The sequence below is a fragment of the Macaca nemestrina genome, chromosome 10 (genome assembly GCF_043159975.1).
Source record: "Macaca nemestrina isolate mMacNem1 chromosome 10, mMacNem.hap1, whole genome shotgun sequence".
In the NCBI taxonomy this organism is placed as follows: domain Eukaryota; kingdom Metazoa; phylum Chordata; class Mammalia; order Primates; family Cercopithecidae; genus Macaca; species Macaca nemestrina.
The window spans coordinates 51,971,097-51,994,397 of NC_092134.1; the positions used below are offsets into that span (position 1 = coordinate 51,971,097).

The 23,301-nt window shown below is 33.9% G+C and overlaps 1 protein-coding gene across 29 annotated transcripts in view; it reads left to right on the forward strand.

Moving 5' to 3' along the window:
* LOC105473289 (PTPRF interacting protein alpha 2) overlaps positions 1 to 23,301 on the forward strand; it is a 510,238-nt gene that overhangs the window by 338,788 nt on the left and 148,149 nt on the right. For 28 of the 29 annotated variants that reach the window (XM_011727001.3, XM_011727012.3, XM_071071359.1 and 25 more), the window contains one exon: positions 19,850 to 19,966. In XM_011727001.3, coding sequence (XP_011725303.1) covers positions 19,850 to 19,966 — 117 coding nt within the window. Of the gene's footprint in view, positions 1 to 914; positions 937 to 19,849; positions 19,967 to 23,301 lie in introns of those variants that run through there. The other variant, XM_071071382.1, reaches the window with a different exon arrangement.

Sequence of the window (23,301 nt, forward strand, 5' to 3'; positions counted from 1 at the left end):
TACATAAAAGATTAATTAAAGCATGCAGATATTTACAGATTATTATATCTCAGTATAGACTTTGGTATAAATGACTGAAGTAGTGTCTTGCAATAAATAGCATGAGAACATTAGAGTGGCTACTATGTTTAAATATAGAAAATGTGACACCTCAGGTCATATTAAACAAGATGAAAGGATTTCTGCAGTACCTATTTGTTCACATGTCATTTTTAACAAGAAAGTGCAATAGCTCTCAAGTATTGAAAAATGTGGAAGTTCCAACTAAGTGTACTCTTGGAACACTAAATAAATAAATAAATAAATAAATAAATAAATAAATAAGATGAATGAAAAAGATGTACATTAATTGCCTTAATTTTCTAATTGATAATTGACTGCTAATGATTTTACTTTTAAAAAACTTGCTGGCAAAAAAGCAAATATAATTTGATCAGTTGGTATTTACCATATACTATTACCGGAGTTTAGCCAAACTGCAACACCTGAGGGCACAGTCCTCCATAGGACCTCCCTCACTTCTGATACCAACTGTAAGTTCAGGAAATTCTCAGATCCACCCTTAGGTTCAGTAAGTCACTAGAAAGTCTCACAGAACTCACTGAAATCTATTATATTACAGTTATGGTTTATTGCAGGTAAAGATTACAGGTCAAAATCAGCCGAAGCAAGAGAAACAAAGGGCAGAGTCCAAGATGGTTCCAAACACAGAGCTTCTGTTATCCTCAGGACATATTACACTTCTAGAATTGACACACCAACCAAGGAACCTGAATCAGTCTTTGATGTTTGAAGCTTCAATTAGGGTTTCATTACATAAGCATGATTGATTAATTACCTGTTTGATTCCTCACAGCTTTGAAGTTGGGAGAGAAAGCTCCCTAAATCATCTAGTTGGTCAAACTGGCATACTTGTCCCTCAAGCTGGATTATCAGGTATAGTCAGCCCCACCTTAAAATAACACTTCTATTGGGTATGACAAGATTATCTTCTTGAGGCTGAGGGCAAAACCCTCAGCCTCTTTTGGTTCATGTCAAATTCTTTACCACACAACTATAAATCATCTTAATTTGTTTTAATGGAAGATTTTTACAAATGTTAGTGCTCATGATCTCTCATATTATGAATTAATAACATGTTGATAAAGCCAAAATGGTATTTTTCACTTAGAAAACAGTGTCATTGGGAGATAAGGAAGAAAATAACTTACAGTAGAATCAGAACATGTGTTGTGGAAGTTTTGTAAAGCCAGTGCAGAGAGTCTTTTAAAAGAAAATTACAAAACAAATAATACTGTAGGGGCTGGGTGTGGTGGCTCACGCCTGTAATCCCAGCACTATGGGAGGCCAAGGTGGGCTGATCACGAGGTCAGGAGTTTGAGACCTTAGAGACCATCCTGGTTAACATGGTGAAAAACCCCTCTCTACTAAAAAAAAAAAAAAAAATTAGCCGGGCGTGGTGGCACAGGCCTGTAGTCCCAGACACTCGGGAGGCTGAGGCAGGAGAATCACTTGAACCTGGGAGGTGGAGGTTGCAGCGAGCCTAGATTGCGCCACTGCACTCCAACCTGGGCGATAGAGTGAGACTTCGTGTCAAAAAAAAAAAAAAAAAAAGAATAAATAAATAAATAAATAAAATACTGTCATTAGCAAGTTTAGGAAACGCTACTAGTATTTTTGAGGCATGAGGCTGAGTCAATTATATTTATTTAAGTGCTCTTCTATCATTCTCAGGAAGCTCCAACCACTTACTTACATTTCCTTGCCTTCAAGTTTGTGTATCCCCACATTATGAGGTTATTGCTGTTATAAACAGTGAAAATGTATTGAGATCTTGCGATTATCTAATCGCCTTTAAAGCAGGGAGTACTATCACCACTTTAAAGATGCAGAAAATACGGTTCTAAAGCTTAAAGTAATTCACCTGAATCACAGTTAGTAAATGCCTGAGCCATTTTCCTTTTCTTGGATGTATTCACTTCTTCCAGTCTCTCCTTTTGAAATCTTTTCCCCAGGTTTCGGTTAATCAATGCTTACTCCAAGAAGCATACTTTTTTATCTATCCATGAAATTAAATGGATTTGCACCCGTACTGATATGTCTATTGTATCCAGAACAAGTGGGCTGAGGGACATATAAATACACTGTCTGGGTTAAAATGCCCGTCACAGATGGCACTACTTCCAGCCAGCAAGTATTATAGGGAGCTAAAAAACATAAAGAAAACTTTTAGGGGCAAGATCAGGAAGTAGCACACATGAATCTTACTTACATTCCATTGAACAAAACTTGGACTCACATCACTCTAAGCTGTAAAAGAGACGAGGACATGCAATCTCTATTTTCATGGCCATATACAAAATTCTATTGCTAAAGAATGGGAGAATGAATATTAATGTGTAAAAAGTAGACTCTAGAACACACAAAACATAAAGAATGTTTGGAATTTATTAAAGAATTTAATAAAGTAATATAAAATGTATATGTAAATATCAGTAGTATTTCCACACCAGCAATAAATAGAAAGCATTAACGAAAAGCATATTTCATTCAAATAATTGTAGAGATAGATATATGGATGTATTTTATATGTAAACATTGAATCGTGTAGAAATTTTCAGCTAAAATAGCAAATCCTATTGTTTTAGGAAATACAAAAAGTCCTAAATACATGGAAACAAAAGTTACATTTTTGTGTCTGGAGCTAGATATTGTAAAGGTATCTATTTTTCCCAAGTTATTTTATAGGTGTAATTCAATCAAAATTCTAATATAATGGATTTGAGATCTAAATAAAATAGTTCTGAAGTTTCCTTATAAAATAATGATGTAAAACATTTAATAATATTATGAAAATTAAAGATTGTTGAGTATGGAGTTTTCCTAGAATGCACAGATATTAAAATATATTTTAAAGTTTTTTACCACTTTGATTAAGTTTATTGCTAAGTATTTGATTCTTTTCATTGCTATTATTAAGGGTGTTGTTTTCTTAATTTCCTTTTTATATTGTTGTTTGTGTGTGGAAATGCAACTGATTTTTGAATGTTGATTTTTTATTCTGCAATTTTACTCTTTTGTTTATTAGTTGTAACTGATATTAGTTATAACAGTGAGCCTTTACAGTTTTTTTGTGTCTGTGGTCATGTCATTTGCATACAGATTATTTTACTTCTTCCTTTCCAATTGTTTGCTTTTTATTTTCTTTCCCTAATTGCTATGGCTAGGACTTCAGTACTGTGTCGAAAAGAAGGAGTAAAAGTGGGCATCCTTTTCTTGTACTGGATTTTAGAAGGAAAACTTTTAGTTTTTCCTCATGGATTAAGATGTTAGCTATGTACTTTTCATGCATGATCTTTATTGTGCTGCGGTAATTTTATTCAATACCAATTTTGTTGAGAATATTTTTCATAAAGAGATGTTGAACTTTTTCAATTGCCTTTTCTGCATCTGTTCAGATAATTCTGTTTCTAAAAAATTGTGCTAATGTGTTGTATCATATTGATTGATTTGTGTATGTTAAACTATCCTTGCATTCCAGAGATAAATCTCTCTTGGTCATGGTATATGATCTTTTAATGTTCTGTTGCATTGGGTTTGCTAGTATTATATTGAGGATTTTTGCATGTTTGTTCATCAGAAATACTGGCCTGTAATTTTGTTCTCTTGTAGTATCTTTGATTTTGGAATTAGGGGATCCTGACCTTTAAAGTGTTACTGCTTCTTCTATTTTTTGGAAGAACTTAAGACGAATTGATATCAATTCCTCTTTCAGTGTTTGGTAGAATTCATCTGTGAAGCCATTTGTTTATGGACATATTTGGGTTGCTTTATTACTGATTCAATCCCCTTATTTTTTATTTTTCTGTTCAGATTGTCTATTTCTTTTTGATTCAGTGTTGGCAGATTGTATGTTTATTGGAATTTATCCATTCCTTCTAAGCTCTGCAGTTTGCTGGGGTATAATTTTTCATAGTAGTCCCTTATGATCCTTTTTATTTTTTAGGCATTCATTGTAATGTCTCCTCTTTCATGTCTGATTTTATTAAATTTATTAATTTTGGGGACCAGAAGCAGAAAGCTATGGCTTGAATACATCTCCCAAAATTCATAGGTTTGAAACTTAATCCCAGTGCAGTGTTAGGAGGTAGAGCCTAATGAGTGGTGATATGGTTTGGCTCTGTCCCCACGCAAATCTCATCTTGAGTTCCCACTTGTTGTGGGAGGGACCCAATGGGACGTAATTGTATCAAGGGGGTAGGTCTTTCCTGTATTGTTCTTGTGATAGTGAATAAGTCTCATGAGATCTGAGGGTTATCATAAGAGCTCCTGTATGAACTCTCTGCCTGCTGCCATCCACGTAAGAAATGACTTGCTTATCTTAATGAGTAGCCCCTGACTCCCTTCCATCTGTAGTAATTTCTTTAGCAAATGGTTGCTTGGCCACATTTTTTCACATTTTACCTGCCCACGCTGTGAATTTTCCAAGGTTTTTCACTCTACTTTCCTTTTAATTGTAAATTCAGCCCTTAAGACAATCCTTTTCTGTCACACTTCACTGTAAGCAGTTAAAAGTAGTCACGCAGCAGGGTGAATGCTTTGCTACTTAGATATTTCTTTCACCAGATATCATAGTTCCTCATTCTTAAGTTCTTCATTCCATGAAGTCCAATAATATAGACACAATTCTATTAGTCTTTGCAGAGGTGTAACAGGATGGCATTTACTTTAGTTTCCAATACCTTTTTTCTCATTTCCATCTAAGATCTCATGAAAATTTTATATATATATATATATGTATATACCTGTTTATATAATCACCTTCCTGCCTCTAGAGACAGTTCTAGACTTAAAGTCTATTTTGTCTGATATAAGCATAGCCATCCCTAGCTTTCTTTTGATTATCATTTGCGTGACATAGCTTTCATGCTTTACCATTTGCATGACATAACTTTCTTCAGCTCCTCATTTTCAAACTATGTGTGTCTTTATATGTAAAATGAGTCTCTTATGAAAAATAAACCACTGGATCTTGTTTTATTATTTTTCCCTCTAAATCCATTCAGCCATGCTATGCCTTTTGATTGGTGATTTTAATTCATGTATAGTTAAAGTAATTATTGACAGGTGTGGAATTGCTAATTTCATTTTATTAATTGCTTTCTATATATTTTGCCATTGATTTATCTCTCTGCTCTCTTACTGTCTTCTTTTTAATTAGACAGTTTTTTTGTAGTTATTTACTTTGATTTTTTTCTTCTTGTATTTTTTGTGTTTATTATGGGCATTTTATTTGTGGTTAGCTCAAAGCTTTCATAAAATATCTTGTAGCTACAAAAGTCTTTTTTTACATTGATAGCAACTTAACTTCAATGGAATACAAAAATAAATTTCACCCCATAGAAGGAGAATATTGCAAATGCAATTGGCATTTAAATTTAAACTGTTTTTTTTTTCCTGTGTTATCTCAACTGTTTCCATTTTAATATTAACCAACATCATTATATTATCTGAATCTCTGCTGTTTAGACATGAGTAGACAAAATAGCATGTGAAAAAAAACACATTATCACTATCAAATAATTTCATTTTCGGGGTAATTTTTTCTTTGTACTGATGTAAAGGAAATTAGAAACAATGTATAAACCTAAAAATCAGGAATTGTAGTTATAGTTCTAACTTTAACTGTACCACTTGAACATTTTTTTTTTCCTTAAAAAGATAAACAAGAACCACTAGACTAGGTATCAGCAAACTTCTGTAAAAGTCCAGCTAGTAAATATTTTTGGCTTTATGAGCCAGATGGTGTCTGTCACAACTACTCTACCATTGTGGAGTGAAAACAATCATAGACAATATGTAAACAAATGAGTTTGGCCATTTTCTAATTAAAATTTATTCATCGACACTGAAAAGTGGATTTCTTTTAATTTACACAATATTATTCTCTTTTAATGTTTTTCAACTATTCAAAAATGTCAAAATAATTTTTAGCTTACAGGTCTGACAAAAACAGAAATAAGGAGCAATAAAAGTATGAAATATTCTATGGAAAGTGCATAGTTTTGAGTAGTTAGAAATTAGCATTGGCAAGTAAGGAAAAGTGGTAAGTAAAAAACCTTTATTCTAAATAGAATATTTACTTGGTTGCAGTAAATATATTCTACTCTGGAAATAGAAGACTAAGGACAAGAAAGGAAAGAGGCAAACCTACTCCGAAGAGGAGCTATAATGCCCACCCAGTGAAACTTACTTTCTCCCTAAGTCATTCTGCTATTCACTAGCTTTGTAACCATAGGCAATTTCCTTTTTCTTTTTGCCTTAATTAGTTCAACCATAATAATAACTTATAATGATGTTGTGAGGTTTAAATGAATTAATACATGCAAACAACATAAAACTGTGTCTTTCAGTAAATATTATGATTATTACTGATTTTGGTAATGTCATTGTGGTCTTTTTAGAGACGATACTGTCCATCTCCTTTAAAGATAATTGAACTGAGATTTAGGGAGGCAGAGTGTCTTGTCTACAGTGAGACTGACTAGATGGCAATTTGTTGGAGACAGGAATAGAATTATCACTGCTTCTCTGTAAACTTCATTTTCTATATTCATAATAGTAAGGATGTAAAGACCACATACGTTCTGCTTCCTTCTCATACTGACATATTTTGATATGTGCATATTTAAAAATCACATAAAAATAAAATGGAAATGGGTAGAGATAAATGTAACATGATAATTACCATTAGAACTCAAGTAAAAGGATTACTTTAAAAGGAATTGGCCAGAACAATGGATTTAGTATGCTTCTGTTATTTCTAAGAAAGGAACTAAATGAATAAATCCTTCTTATTGCCCTGGCTTGCTTTGTTATATGCAAGATTGACTAAGGGATATTGTTTCTGACTTCTACATTTTTTCAAGCACTTTTCACACACTTTGAAATGCTTTTGTTTTCCTTAAAGCTCTCTTCTTTGCCATAATAGAACTAAAATAATAGATCTAGGACACAGCCTATAATTTTGACACTTTTGCCATGATTGGAGAAAAAACAAGAAAAGCACATGTGTACTTACAGTGTTAACCATGCATGGCTGAAGAGGTCAAATTTCATGATGCTAGAAGAAGAATATAGAAATCAATAAGTCCATCTTCAGAGAAATTCATTTCAGTGTAACATTTTAAAAGACTCATATTGATGGAATTATAGTGTGTTTGGATTCTTAAAGCAGAATGTTAGTTCTAAAACATTCAAATATCCCCGAAAGCAAATGGAATACACTTGAATAAACAAAAGACAAAGACATGATTAGAATAGTGTAGATTTATCTTTTTAAATTTAATACTATTAACAGTGTTTGCTCAAAGTATTTTTATACTTCTTAGCGTACATAAAGTAAATGAAATATAAACTTTTAGTTATATATTAACATTTCATTTTATTTAAAATGAATATTTATTGAGACTTGAAAACAAATTCTCTCATTCACCGAGCATGTTTCCTGCTTTGTGAAATCATCATGTACGGACACATTGGATTATTTACTTTGCATTCACTTTCTTCTCAGCCTAACTCAGTATCTTTAATTTTGCTTTTGCTTTTTATTGTAATTGGGGGGATAATTAATTACTGCAGTCAGTTGTCATTTATGCCCTTAGCTGAAGCCAAACCAAGTTAGCAGATTTTGATACCTCTGATTTTGAGGGCAAAGAGCCCAGTGGGAGTGATTGTGAGGAACGAGTATGAATCAAGAGAGCCTCCATTCTGTACAAAGAAGTACTTTATAATAATCAATACCTTCAGTAAATTCTGTTTGCTATTTTCACTGTGAGACACCTATTTCTCTTTTTGAACAGGATTTTTCTGTCTTCTTCAAGGAGCTGAGAAGTTATTAGCAATAGCATCTTCCTTGATGATGGAGATTTTGCCATATTTTCTTTATGAAACTCAAAACTTTTAACGCAATTACTGCCAATACTCTCAGCACAACACTGAATTATTGCAGTTTCTTTATCCTTGGTAGTGCACTTCTCAGTGTTGTTTACCTTAATGAATACTCTCTACCCTTCCTTATTTATTTATTTGCTTATATATATTCTAAATTGAGTCTTGTTTTCATGCAGTGATACACATAAGTGGTTAAGAATGTGTTTTCCTACCACTAACACATTTGAAAAACTGTTTAGAAATTGGTGTTTGCTTTCATTCTCTAGATTAATTCTTTCACTTTCCTGTGTTAACAGCTTCCTTGGCTATTTTTATTATTATTCTTCCATATTATGCTACTCTGAGTTGCTAACCAAGTAAAATAGCAGTGTTGTGCCTTAACAATGTCTACTAATTCTTCTGATGAATATAAGTTGTTTTGTATATTCTGTAGCCTTTTACATGCCTCTAGTGAATATGCTGGTATTTTATTTTATTGTCATTTTAATTATTAGGTAACTATGTAGGTGGTCAAAATAAAAGATGCATTATCAAGCATCAGAAAATGTATTGACTGAAATACTGAGTAGACAAATAGAAGAGATGCATTAGTACAAAGTTGTAATTTTCATTAGAATTACGTTAATAACAATGACAAAGTATAGCTATTGTCAAAATTAACATTGTTGAATATTATAATTCTAAGTTAAATGGATAGCATAAACATCTCCTGAAAAAAAATTTAAAAAAAATTCTACCTAAGAACACATTTGATTTTTTTTTTTTTTTTTTTTTTTTGCTATTGGAATCATTATGTTTTAAACTTAAAACTAAAAATAATAGTTTTGCATTCCAGTTATTGTTTTAGGAAGGGTTCTTTTTTTAAAAAAATCTTTAAATATTAATTTTAAGAGGATTTTTTTAGTCATTAGAAACTGAGCTTGAATTCCATGTGTATTTAGATATAAGAAAGACTAGTTTAGATGTAAAATTCAGAAATAGCCAAATTTATGTACTTTTCATATGATGTATGTTCAATTAAAAGGTCACCAGAAACTTACTGGTAATGTGCATTTAAATTTTAGCTCTTAGGTAATTGATCTATACAGGAATTGGGAGTACTAGTCAGCCAAATTTGGGGTGGGAAGTTTAAAATAAAGAAATATAGAATATTCTTATTTGTCCAGTAAATATTAGTTGACTGAGTAGAAGTATTGTATGTAAAAATTCTTATGAAGCTTTTTTTTTTTTTTTTTACCTGAACCAAGATAAATTCTCACAATGCAAACCTCTGATACTCACCTCAAAGCAATTAGATTATTCACTGGAACAGTTCGATTTCACAAGCTTTCAAAATCTGCCCATGGTTAATGAAAACCATTTAAATTGAATGTTACATGCAAGCTGATCAAACTGCACAGACTACATGAAGTTGTTCTCCATTGGTTTTAACATGCTTCAGTGATGCTTATAAATCTTATTTCCAAATGCAGAGCTAGAAAAGGAAATAGTTACTGGCTTGGGGTTCTTAATTCTGCTTAAATAAATGTTTCAACCTTTATGGTTTCCCAATTAATATATAGCAACACAAATGCAAACTATTGTAACTGAAGAGTTGCTTAAGTGTAAATTGTAAATCCCTACTCTTTTACCGGTTTCTTTGTTGTTGTTGTTTGTGTGTGTGTTGCAACTTCATTGTAATCTAAGCATGGAATTCAGCTAGAAGTAGAATAAGCATCTGTGTGGAAGTAAATTATGTGTTGGTGTAGTGAGACTTTGGTAAGTGTCACCCTTGGAATTGTTAATTGAATTTGGGATAAAAATAGATGAAAAGAATCTTTGTTAATTAGATGTTGGCACTATCTGGAAGTTGTTAAATAAGTAGAGACAAATATTAATTTAAAAACATGAGAATGAAAATCCCTGTAGAAATACTATGAAAGATTTTATGTAGATGTAGTTTATTTTAAAAAGTAGTTAAATTTTTTTCAGGATAAGTTTAAGTTCCTATGCTATATAAGAGTTATAAATAAAAATAATCAGTAAGGTAAAAACCATGACTTTTTTATTTTGAGGAATAAATGAAGATACATTTTAAATGTTTTTGAAGACATCTTCTAAATTGTTTGCCAATGCAGGGCAGGAAAATCCCCCTGCAATCAGATCACAGACTTATAGTCCTGACCTTGATAAATGTTTAAATTGTGTATGCAACGAATCATTTCATTGATTAACAAAAGGCATTACAGCATAATATTTTTAAAACGTTTTGAAGGAATCAGACCTGATTCAGAAATCTCTCTGTTGTGTCTTTTTCTGTATGACTTTAAGTATATTACATATTTCCTCTGTTAGTTGCCTCATTTGTAAAATAAAAATAAAAATACCAAATTTACAAAGTTACTGGAAAGACTAAATGAGGTAATGTATGTAAATTGCTTTATATCATATGGGGCATGTAATAAATATTCAAGACATAGCTATTATTATAGGTAGAAGTTCTTAATTAGAAATTTAATTTCTCAACTCCCATTTCTTCATGTATATTAATATTTCAGAAAGATAAAGAAAGGAAAATGAAGTGAAAACTAAATCAATTTGCATTGATTTTCCTTTTTCATTGGAGAATTCTATTGGCAGAAATTAGTGTCTTAGATACCCTTAGAATTCCATTTTTCTGTCCACAAACACCGATTCATTCTAAATCTAAAGCAAATACACAATGTGCTTCAATGCAGTGAATCATATTACCTAAGCTGCAATATACTTGCAAATACATTTTAATATTATATTTTAAGACACAACGAAATTGCCTATTACTTTGAATTTACAAAACATCTCTTGATGACTTTCATTAAACTGCCCTTCCATAATCCTACTGCTACCCTCCTTTACGGTTGCTTATGCCTTCTACTTTATCTGCCTCCTCTCTCTAGACAGTGACTTTCCTACAAAGCCATTGCAGTATTTCCCATTCTTTTATTTCCCCAGTGAACTCTTCCCAGAATCCTTTTTAACCTTGAAGCCTATAATATGAATATTTGGAAGGCCTTCAAGTTTACATAGTCCTCTATGTGGATAACTAATTTTCTTCTCCATGTATACATCCTGTGTACCTTTCTGTCAATTTTTCCAACTCCTCATAGGCTTTTTTTTTCATGTAGCCTGTCATCATTTGACATTCTACAGATATTTCTAGAGTGCCTCCTGTTTGTCAGTCAGTGTCCTAAGAATAAGTGATGAATTGGAAACAGTTTCTAGTCTCAAGGCACTGTGTCAAAATGGTTGGTGAGAAAACTAACATCCAGTTGTGATAGAGTAATCACTTGCATGACATGAGTTACTGGAGAATACTAAGGAATTCTGTAACTCCTTGGGAAGACATTGTCCCCGAATTCAGCTGAAAGATGTAAAAGACTAAGTGACTAAGAGGCAGTTAAAAAGGAGGAAAGGTAACCCAGGTGAATATAAAATCTCACAGCCAAGATGGCACTTTTTATATGTGTGATGCAATCCTTTCAGTAAACTAGAGCATGCGATATGAATAGAAAGATAAAATTGAAGAAGCAAGTGGAAGACAATTCATTATTGTTATTGTCATTAATAGTGGTTAATGTACATCCAATTTGACTAAGTATTTTACAAACAAATATAATGTAAAGTAGATATTATTTGCCCTCCATTTGATATAAGAAGAACCTGAACTTGAGGTTAAATAGCTTGTACAAGATCTTACAATCAGCAACAATTACATGGGCCAGGACTCATCCTCAGCCTTTCAAGCATATTTAAGGAATGTTTTACTTCCAGGAATCACCTCTCAAACTACTTGCACCTGATTACTGTTAGGTGGTGCAAAAGCAATTGTGGTTGTTGCCATTAAGTATAATAGTCTCAGCATCTGATTCCAAGAAATCTCAAACCTGGAAAGAAAAGTTAATATAGATGCAAAGTTTATGAAAAGAAGCAAATTTATATAATGTGCTTAGCACAGTTTCTGGCACATTATAAGAGCTCAATAAATAATTGTTATTTTTGTTATTGTAGTTTTACTGCTTCCTTTTTTTTTTTTTTTTTTTTTTGCCTCTTTAACTGGAAGTAACCTCCACAAGGGAAGGAAACTGTCTGCATTTTCCTCAGTATTTTGTGATACTTAGAACAGTGATCAAATGAATATTTGTTGAATAAATGTATTAATATTTCTTAAACCTTCAAGAAATCCTAAAATTTTGGAATATAAAGATATTTAATAGTCTTTGTTATTTTCTAACAAATCACATTTTCTTCATGATAACATATTTCCTTAAGTTTTCAGGGCATCAACTTGCACTGATTTTTTACCTCTCTTTTAGGGAGGACATTTTACATCATTTAAAGAACTTCATGAAATAGTGTAATAAATCTCAATATTTGTTTTTTAATAATTATTTACATTTTCTAGAATGTTCTTCTCCCAGATATCCACATTGCTTGTTCCCTCTTGTCCTCAAGTCCATACTCAGAAATCACCTAATTTGTAATTAAATTATACCTCACAGCATCCTTCACTTGGTTTGATTTTCCCTTTTCTGTTATCAGCATTTAAAAATATGCTCTGCTTATTTTTGTTTATAATTTATTTTCCCCAATGAGAGTACAATTTCCATTAGGAAGGATTTCTGCCTTTTTCCCCCGATTATAGTTTCCTAATACTTGGTATATCGTCAGTGCTGAATGAATATTTTTAAAATAAGTGAATCTTTCCAAGATATCAAAGAAAAACAGTTGTTCACAGGCAAGGAGCTAGAAGAGGGTCTGTTGCAAGACATGGTAGTGTTCAAGCTGGTAGAAAAAAAAAATGAGGGCTAAGGAATTTTGCAGACTGGAGGCCCAGCCACCAAGACTACGGTTGTTTATTGTGTGGGGTCAGAGCTTGTCAGAGCCAAAATCAACCTGTCAGAGGCGAGGATATGAATGAAACCTAGAAGACTGGCTTGAAAACTGTTAGGAAGTCAGGGACCCTGTACAGAGGGACTGGATGAAGCCACGGAAGAAGAATATAAATTGTGAAGATTTCATGGATATTTATTAGTTCCCCAAATTAATACTTTTATAATTTCTTACAGCTGTCTTTACTGCAATCTCTGAACATAAATTGTGAAGATTTCATGGACACTTATCACTTCCCCAGTCAATACCCTTGTGATTTCCTATGCCTGCCTTTAATCTCTTAATCCCGTCATCTTCTTCGTAAACTGAGGAGGATAAATGTCGCCTCAGACCCTGTGATGATTGCATCAACTGCATGAATTGTAGAGCATGTGTGTTTGAACAATATGAAATCTGGGCATCTTGAAAAAAGGACAGGATAACAGCAATGTTCAGGGAACACCAGAGATAAGACTTCTGGCCACCGGTTAGCCAGACAGAACAGAGCCATATTTCTCCTTTTTCAAAAGCAAATAGGAGAAATATCGCTGAATTCTTTTTCTCATCAAGGAACATCCCGGAGAATGAGAATGCGCCCTGAGGGTAGGTTTACAGACGGCCCCCTTGAGGCCAGCCATCTTTTATGGTCGAAGCCGAAGGGATGAAATAAGCCCTGGTCTCCTGTAGCGCTCCCAGGCTTATTAGGATAAGGAAAATTCCTGCCTAATAAATTTTGGTCAGACAGGTTGTCTGCTCTCAAATCCTGTTTCCTGATAAGATGTCATCAATGACAATGCATGCCCGAAACTTCATTAGCAATTTTAATTTCGCCCCATCCTATGGTCCTGTGATCTCGCCCTGCCTCCACTTGCTTTGTGATATTTTATTACCTTGTGAAGTATGTGATCTCTGTGACCCACACCCTATTTGTGCACTCCCTCCCCTTTTGAAAATCACTAATAAAAACTTGCTGGTTTTAAGGCTCAGGAAACATCATGGATCCTGCCGACATGTGATGTCTCCCCCGGACACCCAGCTTTACATTTCTCTCTCTTGTGCTCTTTCCCTTTATTTCTCAAACCAGTTGAGACACTTAAGAAATAGAAAAGAACCCACGTAACCATCCGGAGCGGGTTCTCCCAATAGAAAATATGACGTGTTTAAGAGTGCCTAGAAGGAATGGGTCAGGCTGTTATAAGCTTATGAGCAACCAGAAAACACAAATAAGGATCAAGACAAAGCAATAAGCCAGAGAGAAAAAGCACACAGATGCCCGAGATTTAGTTGAAGCACTTTAATTTTGCTAATCCCATCCTTCCTCCAACTTTTTCCAGGTACTTTTTGCCACAGGAATATTTAACAACTTACAGTGCTAGGAACACAAAGTAGTAGAAACACAAAATGCCTGTGATCTTCTATACACCTAAAAAATCTTCTGTCATGTTTGTCTGGTAAATTCTTAGTCAGTCTCTAAAATCCTCACTTAGATATTACATGCTTTGTATTGTCTTCCATGTTTCCTGATGCATTTGCAAGTCACTTTTAGTTGCAAGTGACAGAAAACCATTCCAAATGAGTTTGGGCACAAAAGGGGAAATTTGGGGCTTGGCTCATATTACTAAAATGCCAAGGAATGATTTAAGGATGCCTAGAATCAGGACCAGAAGCAATTTATTAGGGCCTCATCTCTTCCATGTGTTTTCTGCATGTGTAGGAATTAATGAAAAAGAGTACCCCATTGATATTCTACCAGTTTAACTTCCTTAGTAGATAGAGAGAATAGTTTCCCATAGCTCAGCCAGAAACATGTAAAGTAATAATATTCTGATTTCCCTGGCTTGGATCATGTGCCCACCCATTTTCCATGGGCTCTTGGTTCCTTAATTGACAGTCTGTGGGATTAGAATAAGAAAGTCTCCAATGAAAATATAAGATGATTATCAAAAGAAATGTGAAGGGATACCTAAAAGCAAATGTCAACAGACACCTGATAAATGATGATTGAACAGAAAACACAGTTGAGAAATATTTATCTTGAATAGCATTCCATGAGCTTTCAGTGGGCTGCTAACTCACTGAAAATATATGCAAAACTTTGCCTCCATATGAATCTGTCCAGGGAGGCGTCCAATCTTAATGATGTACAAAGGATTCCAGAAAGGGTATCAGCCCTTGGAAATAAAATGTTTATGCTTCCTAGCCCAGCCTGCTATTAACTTCTCCTGATTTAGTAGACTGCAAATGTAAAAGCGGAGCCATTTGAGGCAATGTTACAAATTAGGAAGTATAAGGATATGGAGTTAAGTTTTATTTCACTCTTACTTCTTAGTCCATTTGTGCTGCTGTGACAAAATGTCTGAGACTGCATAATTTATAAACAATGGAAATATTTATCACAGTTCTGGATACAGGAAAGTCCAACATCAAGGCATCAGCAGATTTGGTGTCTGGTAAGGACTGCCTTCTACTTCCATTATCGCACCCTGAACAATGTGTCCTCACGTGGCAGAAGATGAATGGCAAAAGGCTTACTTAGCTAGTACCCTTGAGGTCTTTTATATTGGTACTAATTCCGTTTATCATCTCCTAAAGACATCACCTCTCAAAACTATCAGATTGGGCCCTAGGTTTCAATATACAAATGTTGGGGGTTGGAGGAGGGCATATATTCAAACCACAGCAGTTCTCCTCATTAATCTGTCTTTATCTTAATCTGATCATTTGTTAAACATGAATCATACGCCCTTTGTAGATAACACTAGTTTAGCACAGTGCTTGTACATAGTGGGTTTTTCAGTACAGTTATATAAGAACTGGGTAAACAACAGGACTTGTACATAAGTGGTTCCTCCTACTCAACATGTAATCATATTTGGAGTAGTGTCTTAGTCTGTTTTGTGTTGCTATAACAGAATATCACAGACTGGATGATTTTTAAAGAAAATAAATTTATTTCTGAAAGTTCTGGAGGCTGGGAAGTCCAAGGCATGACACTGGCAACTGGCATGAGCTTCTATGATGCCTTATCCCATAGCAGAAGGATGGAAGGGCATAAAAGCATGTGAGATGATACAGAGAGAGGATGAGGGGCAAACTCCATCCTTTTATCCAGAACCCACACCAGTAATAAATAACTCACTCCAGAGATAACAGCCTTAATCCATTTATGAGAGCAAAGCCCTCAGGCCCTAAAAACTTGTTAAAGGTCTGACCTCTTAATACCATTACAAAGGCAATTACATTTCCACATAAGTTTTGGAGGGAACATTTAAATGATAGCAAGTAGGCCATGTTGTTTAGCAGTGAGGCATCCAGATCTATGTTAGCTTTCTTGTAGGCAAATTGCTTGGGCCCTCCCTCTGACAACATTCCCTCTCAGGGAGAGCCTAGGGAATATTTTGAGACCATCAGCTGCTTTTCATTCTATTTACTGTCCCAAGCTGGTGCCCTAGCCATCTCTTGTGTTCACTTCTCAAACCAGCTAAGAGAATTTCCTAAAGAAGTCTGTGCTACCTTAGGCTCTAGTGATTTATTGGTGAACTCTTCACTCTTTAAAACAGATTGAAGAAAACGCTTAACCCCAAAAGGTGAATTTTTAAAAGAGAACTACTAACTTCCCCCCTTTCCCCAGTGTCAGAAATAATCCGCTTATTAACACCCACAATTAAATCAGGTGCTGAAGCTTTGGTTTCATAACTACCCAGGATAATTTATTATTGGGGAAAATAGCATATTAGAGTGGTAGAGAATATAGAATATGTCATATTCATTCTTCTGTATCAAGAGCCAACGTTTTTGGACTTGATTCATTTTTACAAAACAAAGTTAGCATGTTAGTGGTTGAAAAATATGTCTTTTTTGGAACTAATTGTCATGTATACACTGTAGCAAACTTGAAGTTTAGAATTTTAAAAATCATAGTGGCTCAATTATATTTGTACTTTTTTTTGAATGAATTTGATTTCTTGATTATTTTTAATAGGGACATTAATTCATCTTTTCACTGATTCATTCAATAAACTTTTATAGATGGCCTGCTTTATTTCAGGCACCAGGACATATTTGAAAGTCATTTGTTTATTAAACAAATGTAAGCTGATCTATAAACTGAGAGTTATATTTGCTCTTGAAATAGTTTTTAAATGTCTCCCTTCACTTCTGAATAGATTAATAATAGAACAAAGCATATAATTTTTAAATGGCCTGGTACTTTGTATTAGCATTTCTGTTAGTCATAGGTGTTGTCTCTAGTGGAATGTCAACAAATGATACTTGAATATTTTAAATTTTATGATTAATAAAATCTCATAATATCTCAATTGTAACACAATATTTATGCCAAAAGCAACATGTTAAGAGTGTAATATAAAAATAATATATCTAGGAGCTATTTTTTAAATTCTTGTCATTCCTTTGATGTAATCTATTTCCACGTTGACTAATGTGAAAAGAATGTTTCTGAAGTTTTGTGTACCCTCCAAATCTTTATCTTTTGTTATTTTTTGAATTAATTAGGTTCAGATCTTTGTTTTCCCATATCCATGTATTATTTAATTCAACACATTTTTAGTGAATACCCTGCACATAATAACTTGATGTGCTACTTCATATGAAAATGCTGTTTTCAATGAAGCATTCTTTTGAAAATTATTTTCTCAGGAGGTATTATTAGGACTTGTGCTAGCTAAATAAATAAGCAAAATGAGGAAGTGGAGAAATGGAATAATAAACTTTAATGAGTGCTACATGCACAAAAATAAATAGGGATATATTGTAAAACGTGTTCGATGAAAAGACACATTCACTCTGAGGAGTGGTATCTCAGCTGTTTTTAAAGATGGGATTCTGTCCCCTGTGATAGCTGAGGAATAATGTTTTAGACAGGAAGATCATCAAATTCTTCAGTTCTGTGTAGGTAAGAGACAGGTATGTTTGAGGAATGGAAAGGAGGCCAGTGTTGCTGAAGCAAAGGGCTCAAATAGGACAGTATAGACCTTGTTAAGAAGTTTAAATTTTGGCTAAATAAGCTGGGAAAACATTAGTTTAAAAAAAATTAAATTATTTTATTTTATTTTATTTTATTTTATTTTATTTTATTTTAAGACAGAGTCTTGCTCTGTCGCCCAGGCTGGAGTACAGTGGCACAATCTCAGCTCACTGTGATCTCTACCTCCCAGGTTCAAGGGATTCTTCTGGCTCAGCCTCCTGAGTAGCCGGGATTATAGGTGCCCACCACCATGCCTGGCTAATTTTTGTATTTTTAGTAGAGACCAGTTTCACCAGTTGGCCAGGCTGATCATGAACTCCTGACCTCAAGTGATCTGGCCACCTTGGCCTCCTAAAGTGCTGGGATTACAGGCCTGAGCTGCCGCGCCAGGCCAAACATTAATTTTTTTAGAAAGCTGAGGGGTTACACAATATAATTTAAGTTTGAAAGATGTACCTGGCTGCTTTGTGGATAATAGATTGTAGATGGACAAGAGTAAGAGTGAGGGAGCCAATTATTTGATGATTACAGTTATATGAGAGAGAAGAACATATAACTAGAAAAGGATATACCAAATGCTCAAATACCAGAGATTATATAGCAAGATCAGCTGATGTCATGGACACATGGTGGTAGATACGGCATTGAAGTAGTGTCAGGTAGCAGGGCAAACACCCAACCCCTTGATACCATGTTTTTTTCAGTTAATGATTATTTGTCTTGTGACATGTTGGTCTTGTAATTTCCACATGTAAGTTTAATATTATTCAGATCTTATTGTGCATTAAATACTATGTACATTTATTTCTCCCAGAACTAATATTGACTAATACCTGAGTTGATAATACAATAAAATATGCCATGAAATAAATAAGTTACAGCATTAATATAATGTAAACTATTTTCAAAGTGATGTATATATATACATATATATAGCAAATGTATTTTAAAATGCCATTTTAAAAAGGCTGAAGCACTATTTTTCACTCTATATATTACTATGATCATTTATGCTGTAACTACCCGATAATTTGTTTTTTAATTGAAATAATTATGTCATTAAAATTGAGCTGAAAGTTTGCAAGAATTAACTGCTTTCTGAATTTGTGTTTGCAAATTAATTAAATTTGGTAAAATAATGGACATTAAAATTATAATAATAAAACAAATTTAATACATGTTCATGACAGAATTACAAAATATTTTTTAAGTCCAGCTATGTATCTGCTTATATTAAATTGCAGATGGGCTATCAATGTAGGCGAAATTGCTGTGCTCATAGTCTTCAACCTTCAATCTTTTTATTTATGTTCCTTGTATACTTTAAAAATAGAGACCAAAAACCATTTTTATTACATCCTATAAATTAATTTAGAAAAAAATTTCTAGGCCGGGCGCGGTGGCTCAAGCCTGTAATCCCAGCACTTTGGGAGGCCGAGACGGGCGGATCACGAGGTCAGGAGATCGAGACCATCCTGGCTAACATGGTGAAACGCCGTCTCTACTAAAACATACAAAAAACTAGCCGGGCGAGGTGGCAGGCGCCTGTAGTCCCAGCTACGCGGGAGGCTGAGCCAGGAGAATGGCGTGAACCTGGGAGGCGGAGCTTGCAGTGAGCTGAGATCCGGCCACTGCACTCTAGCCTGCGTGACAAAGCAAGACTCCGTCTCAAAAAAAAAAAAAAAAAAAAAAAAAAAGAAAAAAATTTCTGAATTAATGGCACATTAATACAAATACATCATTGATTTAGATGCACTTCCAACTAGAAAATATTTTCTTAAGTAAATTTCACAGTGCTTTAACCTCTTCTTGGCAGAGATGTTATGAAGTTTTATAAATATTATTCAAAATGGTGACCTACATTTAAACATATATTTTGAATAATAATTCAAAAATGTAATGTTAACTTTCTGGTTATTTTTTAGTGTTCATTAGTTCTTAATCACATTGAAGTAAATTCATTTTCTTTTTTTATTTTATGCTCTATTTAGACTTTAAAGGCATAGTGCTTTTATTTTGCAGATTGTTGCCTTGCGTGAACAAAATGTTCATATACAAAGAAAAATGGCATCAAGCGAGGGATCCACAGAATCAGAACATCTTGAAGGGATGGAACCTGGACAGAAAGTCCATGAGAAGGTATGACACACACCACATGCTCTTACATGGAAATGTTTACTTCTTATATCATTTGACAGGAAATATAAGAACCACATAATGAACATTTTTTAGTTTTTGTTGATTCTTTGGTCAAAAGTTCAAGGTTTATGATGATTTCCTTTCCATTTTTTGTTCTTATTTTGATTCTCTTAAATATAATACGTATGTGTATATGTTGTGTGTATGCATATACACATATTTGAATTTTTTACCTGCTTTTAATTGATTCTCTTAAAAGTATTTCAATTATATAGAATTGAATTTATAATATATATAAATAATATAATTTAAAGTACACATACACACATTGTGTGTGTGTATATATGGCATATACATATAAGTACATATATAGGCAGGACTATTTTAAGTCTTAAACAACACTTTTGAATTGTAAGTGATATAATATACAATTGGTAACTTACTGGTTGTTTATCACTGCAAAAATTGTTGGTAAACTTTTATTTGATTGGTATTTTTCCTGCATTGTTTGAGGCCTCAGCAGTACTCTTGTTAATGAGAGATAACATAAAATGATATGTGAAGTCATGGGACTTTTACCATTTTTTATAATGCAAAGATTCTCCCTTTGGGTGAAGTTTAGTCTCACTCAAAGGAAACTAGCACTCTGTTGCTCCACTAGCAAAAGACAAAAGGTTTCTGTGCAGGACCACTTCTTTCCAACACAAGAGGAAGAAGGTAAGTTATTGGCAGGTCCAGAATCAGATGAAAATTACACAGAGGCATTCACACATCCTGTCTTGGAAACTCAGGAGAATCATTTGCCTGTAACAAGTTATATCTTTGGATTCTTAAGCTCCTAAATGAAGACCACATGAATCAGCTAGCTAAATTGCTGTAATTGAAAATGTCAAGAGTTTCTAAAACCTAGCCATTAAGAAGCAAGTGACTGGACAATACAATAAATAGCATTAGAATTCTTACTATAAATTAAGTTTATCATTTCCTTACTTATGTGGTTAGAAAAAATAGAGGGACTTCTTATGTTTCTTCCTTCAAGTAGAAAAGCAAAATAAAGTAAATAAATCAGATGAATTTCCAGAGAGAAGCTTCTATTCTGGTGGCTGACAAATGAACAGATCTTCATATAAGACCATAAATTTAGCCTTTAGCCATGTATTTAATAGAAATCTTAAACTCAATATAAAATGTAAACTACAATTTGACGTATTTCATCAGCTGTATCGGAGATTAGAATAAAATTATTTCTCTTTCCTTCAACTAAATGAACTGATACTGCTTCAGTAGATATACCACCAAGCTCTTTAATAAGGCATTTTCACTCTACACTCAGTTTAGGAAACCAACATGTAATTTGATATTGCTCTTTCATTTTAATTATGTCATTAGTAGTATACCTCTCCTCAGAGAATTATAGAATCACATTGGTTCGTTATAAAAATGGATTTTATGGTCATCCAGTCTTTTACATAGAAGGCTACAAATTGTTGTTTTCTATAATAATGCTGAATTTATGCTAATCTAGTCCAGAAATGAAGAAATATACCTTTCTCAGACATGAACAACTTGAGATTTTGTTTATCTTCTACCAGATTACTTCATACTTAAAGCGTTCTTCTTATGGAGGGGGAGGGCAGGGAATGCTCACACATATATATTTTTTTCAAATATTGTTTCATCAAGATATTGTTAGCAGCAGCAAATCCATACAGGTCTGTAGCAACCTCAATTCTTGCCTTCTCAGAAGAAAGAAATTGACTGTGGGCATGAGGCAAAGGGAGAGACAAAGGCAAGTTTTAGGGTAGGAAAGTTTTAGAGCAGGAACAAAAGGAAATAAAGTACAGCTGGAAAATGGCCAAATGGGCAACTTAAGAGATTCAAGTGTGCAATCTGACCTCTGAATTGGAGTTTTATACACTAGCATGCTTCTGGGGTTGTGGTACTTCTCCCCTGATTCTTCCCTTGGGGTGGGCTGTCTGCACGTGCCGTGGCCTGTCAGCACTTGGGAGGGGCCACATGCACAGCCTGTTTACTCAAGTTGTATACATGCTCACTGGAGGCCTTTTCCCCTTAGCAGTTGAGTGTTCCTAGAGGAATGTTCTATTCCTATACCAGTTAAACGCTGCCATTTTGCTTCTCAGTGCGCATGCTTGAGTCCACTCGCCCGACTCCTGAGATCTTATCTGGAAACTGCTGATCACCAGATTCAGATGTTTCCTATTTATTAGAGACTGTCTTTCCCTGGCACTGGCAGCAACCAATAATTGTTTTACAGAGAGAGTTTAACAGCCACCTGACCATCACCTGTTGGTTGCCTAACTACCTACTCTAACAATATAACCACTAAATATTTGAATATGCAGACATTAGAGAATGTAAGACAGTTTATGACAGATTATTTTTCAGGAACTGGTTACAGAATTAGAATGAGGATTTACGCATAATTGATATTTGTCTCTATTAATCTTCACAGATATAAGTGCACATATAGAGAATTTTGAGTCATTGGTGACCCAAAGCACTTGTCTTTAACTTTCTTTGACTTCCAGTTCTTAGGGAAGGCATTTCAGCCAGTGGTGAAAAGAAATTGTGTGCCAATGCTAAGTCAATCACTTCTTGTGTTGGTGTAACTAAAGGTTTTTAAACATTATATTACTGGTATTCATTTCCTTTTTTCAGCTTCCTTGAATTTCAAGAAGAGTGATTTCTAAATGCTTTAGAATAATTATATATTATTATCATGCATAATCTCATGCCCATATCCTTTAGTGTGAACCTAAAATATGTACAATATGTCATATATATTTAGTCTAAAGTTAAAAATATGTAAACTGTGTTTCAATTTATATTAATCCTGTGATTGATTTCTCAGGATGATCCAATAAAGTGTTGTAATAATTAGTTCTATTTATGTCACATTTTAAAATTTATTTTTATTTACATATTTTTGAGACAGTCCAGGCTATAGTGCAGTGGTATAATCTTGACTCACTGCAACCTCCCCGTCCTGGGCTCAAGCAATCCTCCCATCTCAGCTTTCCAAGTAGCTAAGACTACTGGTGTGAGCCACCATGCCCGGCTAATTTTTGTATGTTTTGTAGAGACAAGAGTTTCACCATGTTGCCCAGGCTGGTCTTGAACTCCTGAGCTCAAGCAATCTGTCCACCTCAGCCTCCCAAAGTGCTGGAATTACAGGTGTGAGCCACTGTGCTCAGCTATACCACATTTCTTTACCTGACATTTCTTGATAAAACATACAACAGTATCCTGATTATTATTTTCATTGTCCTTATATAAATACTTCCAAGTTATACACATAAATATTATAGAGCATT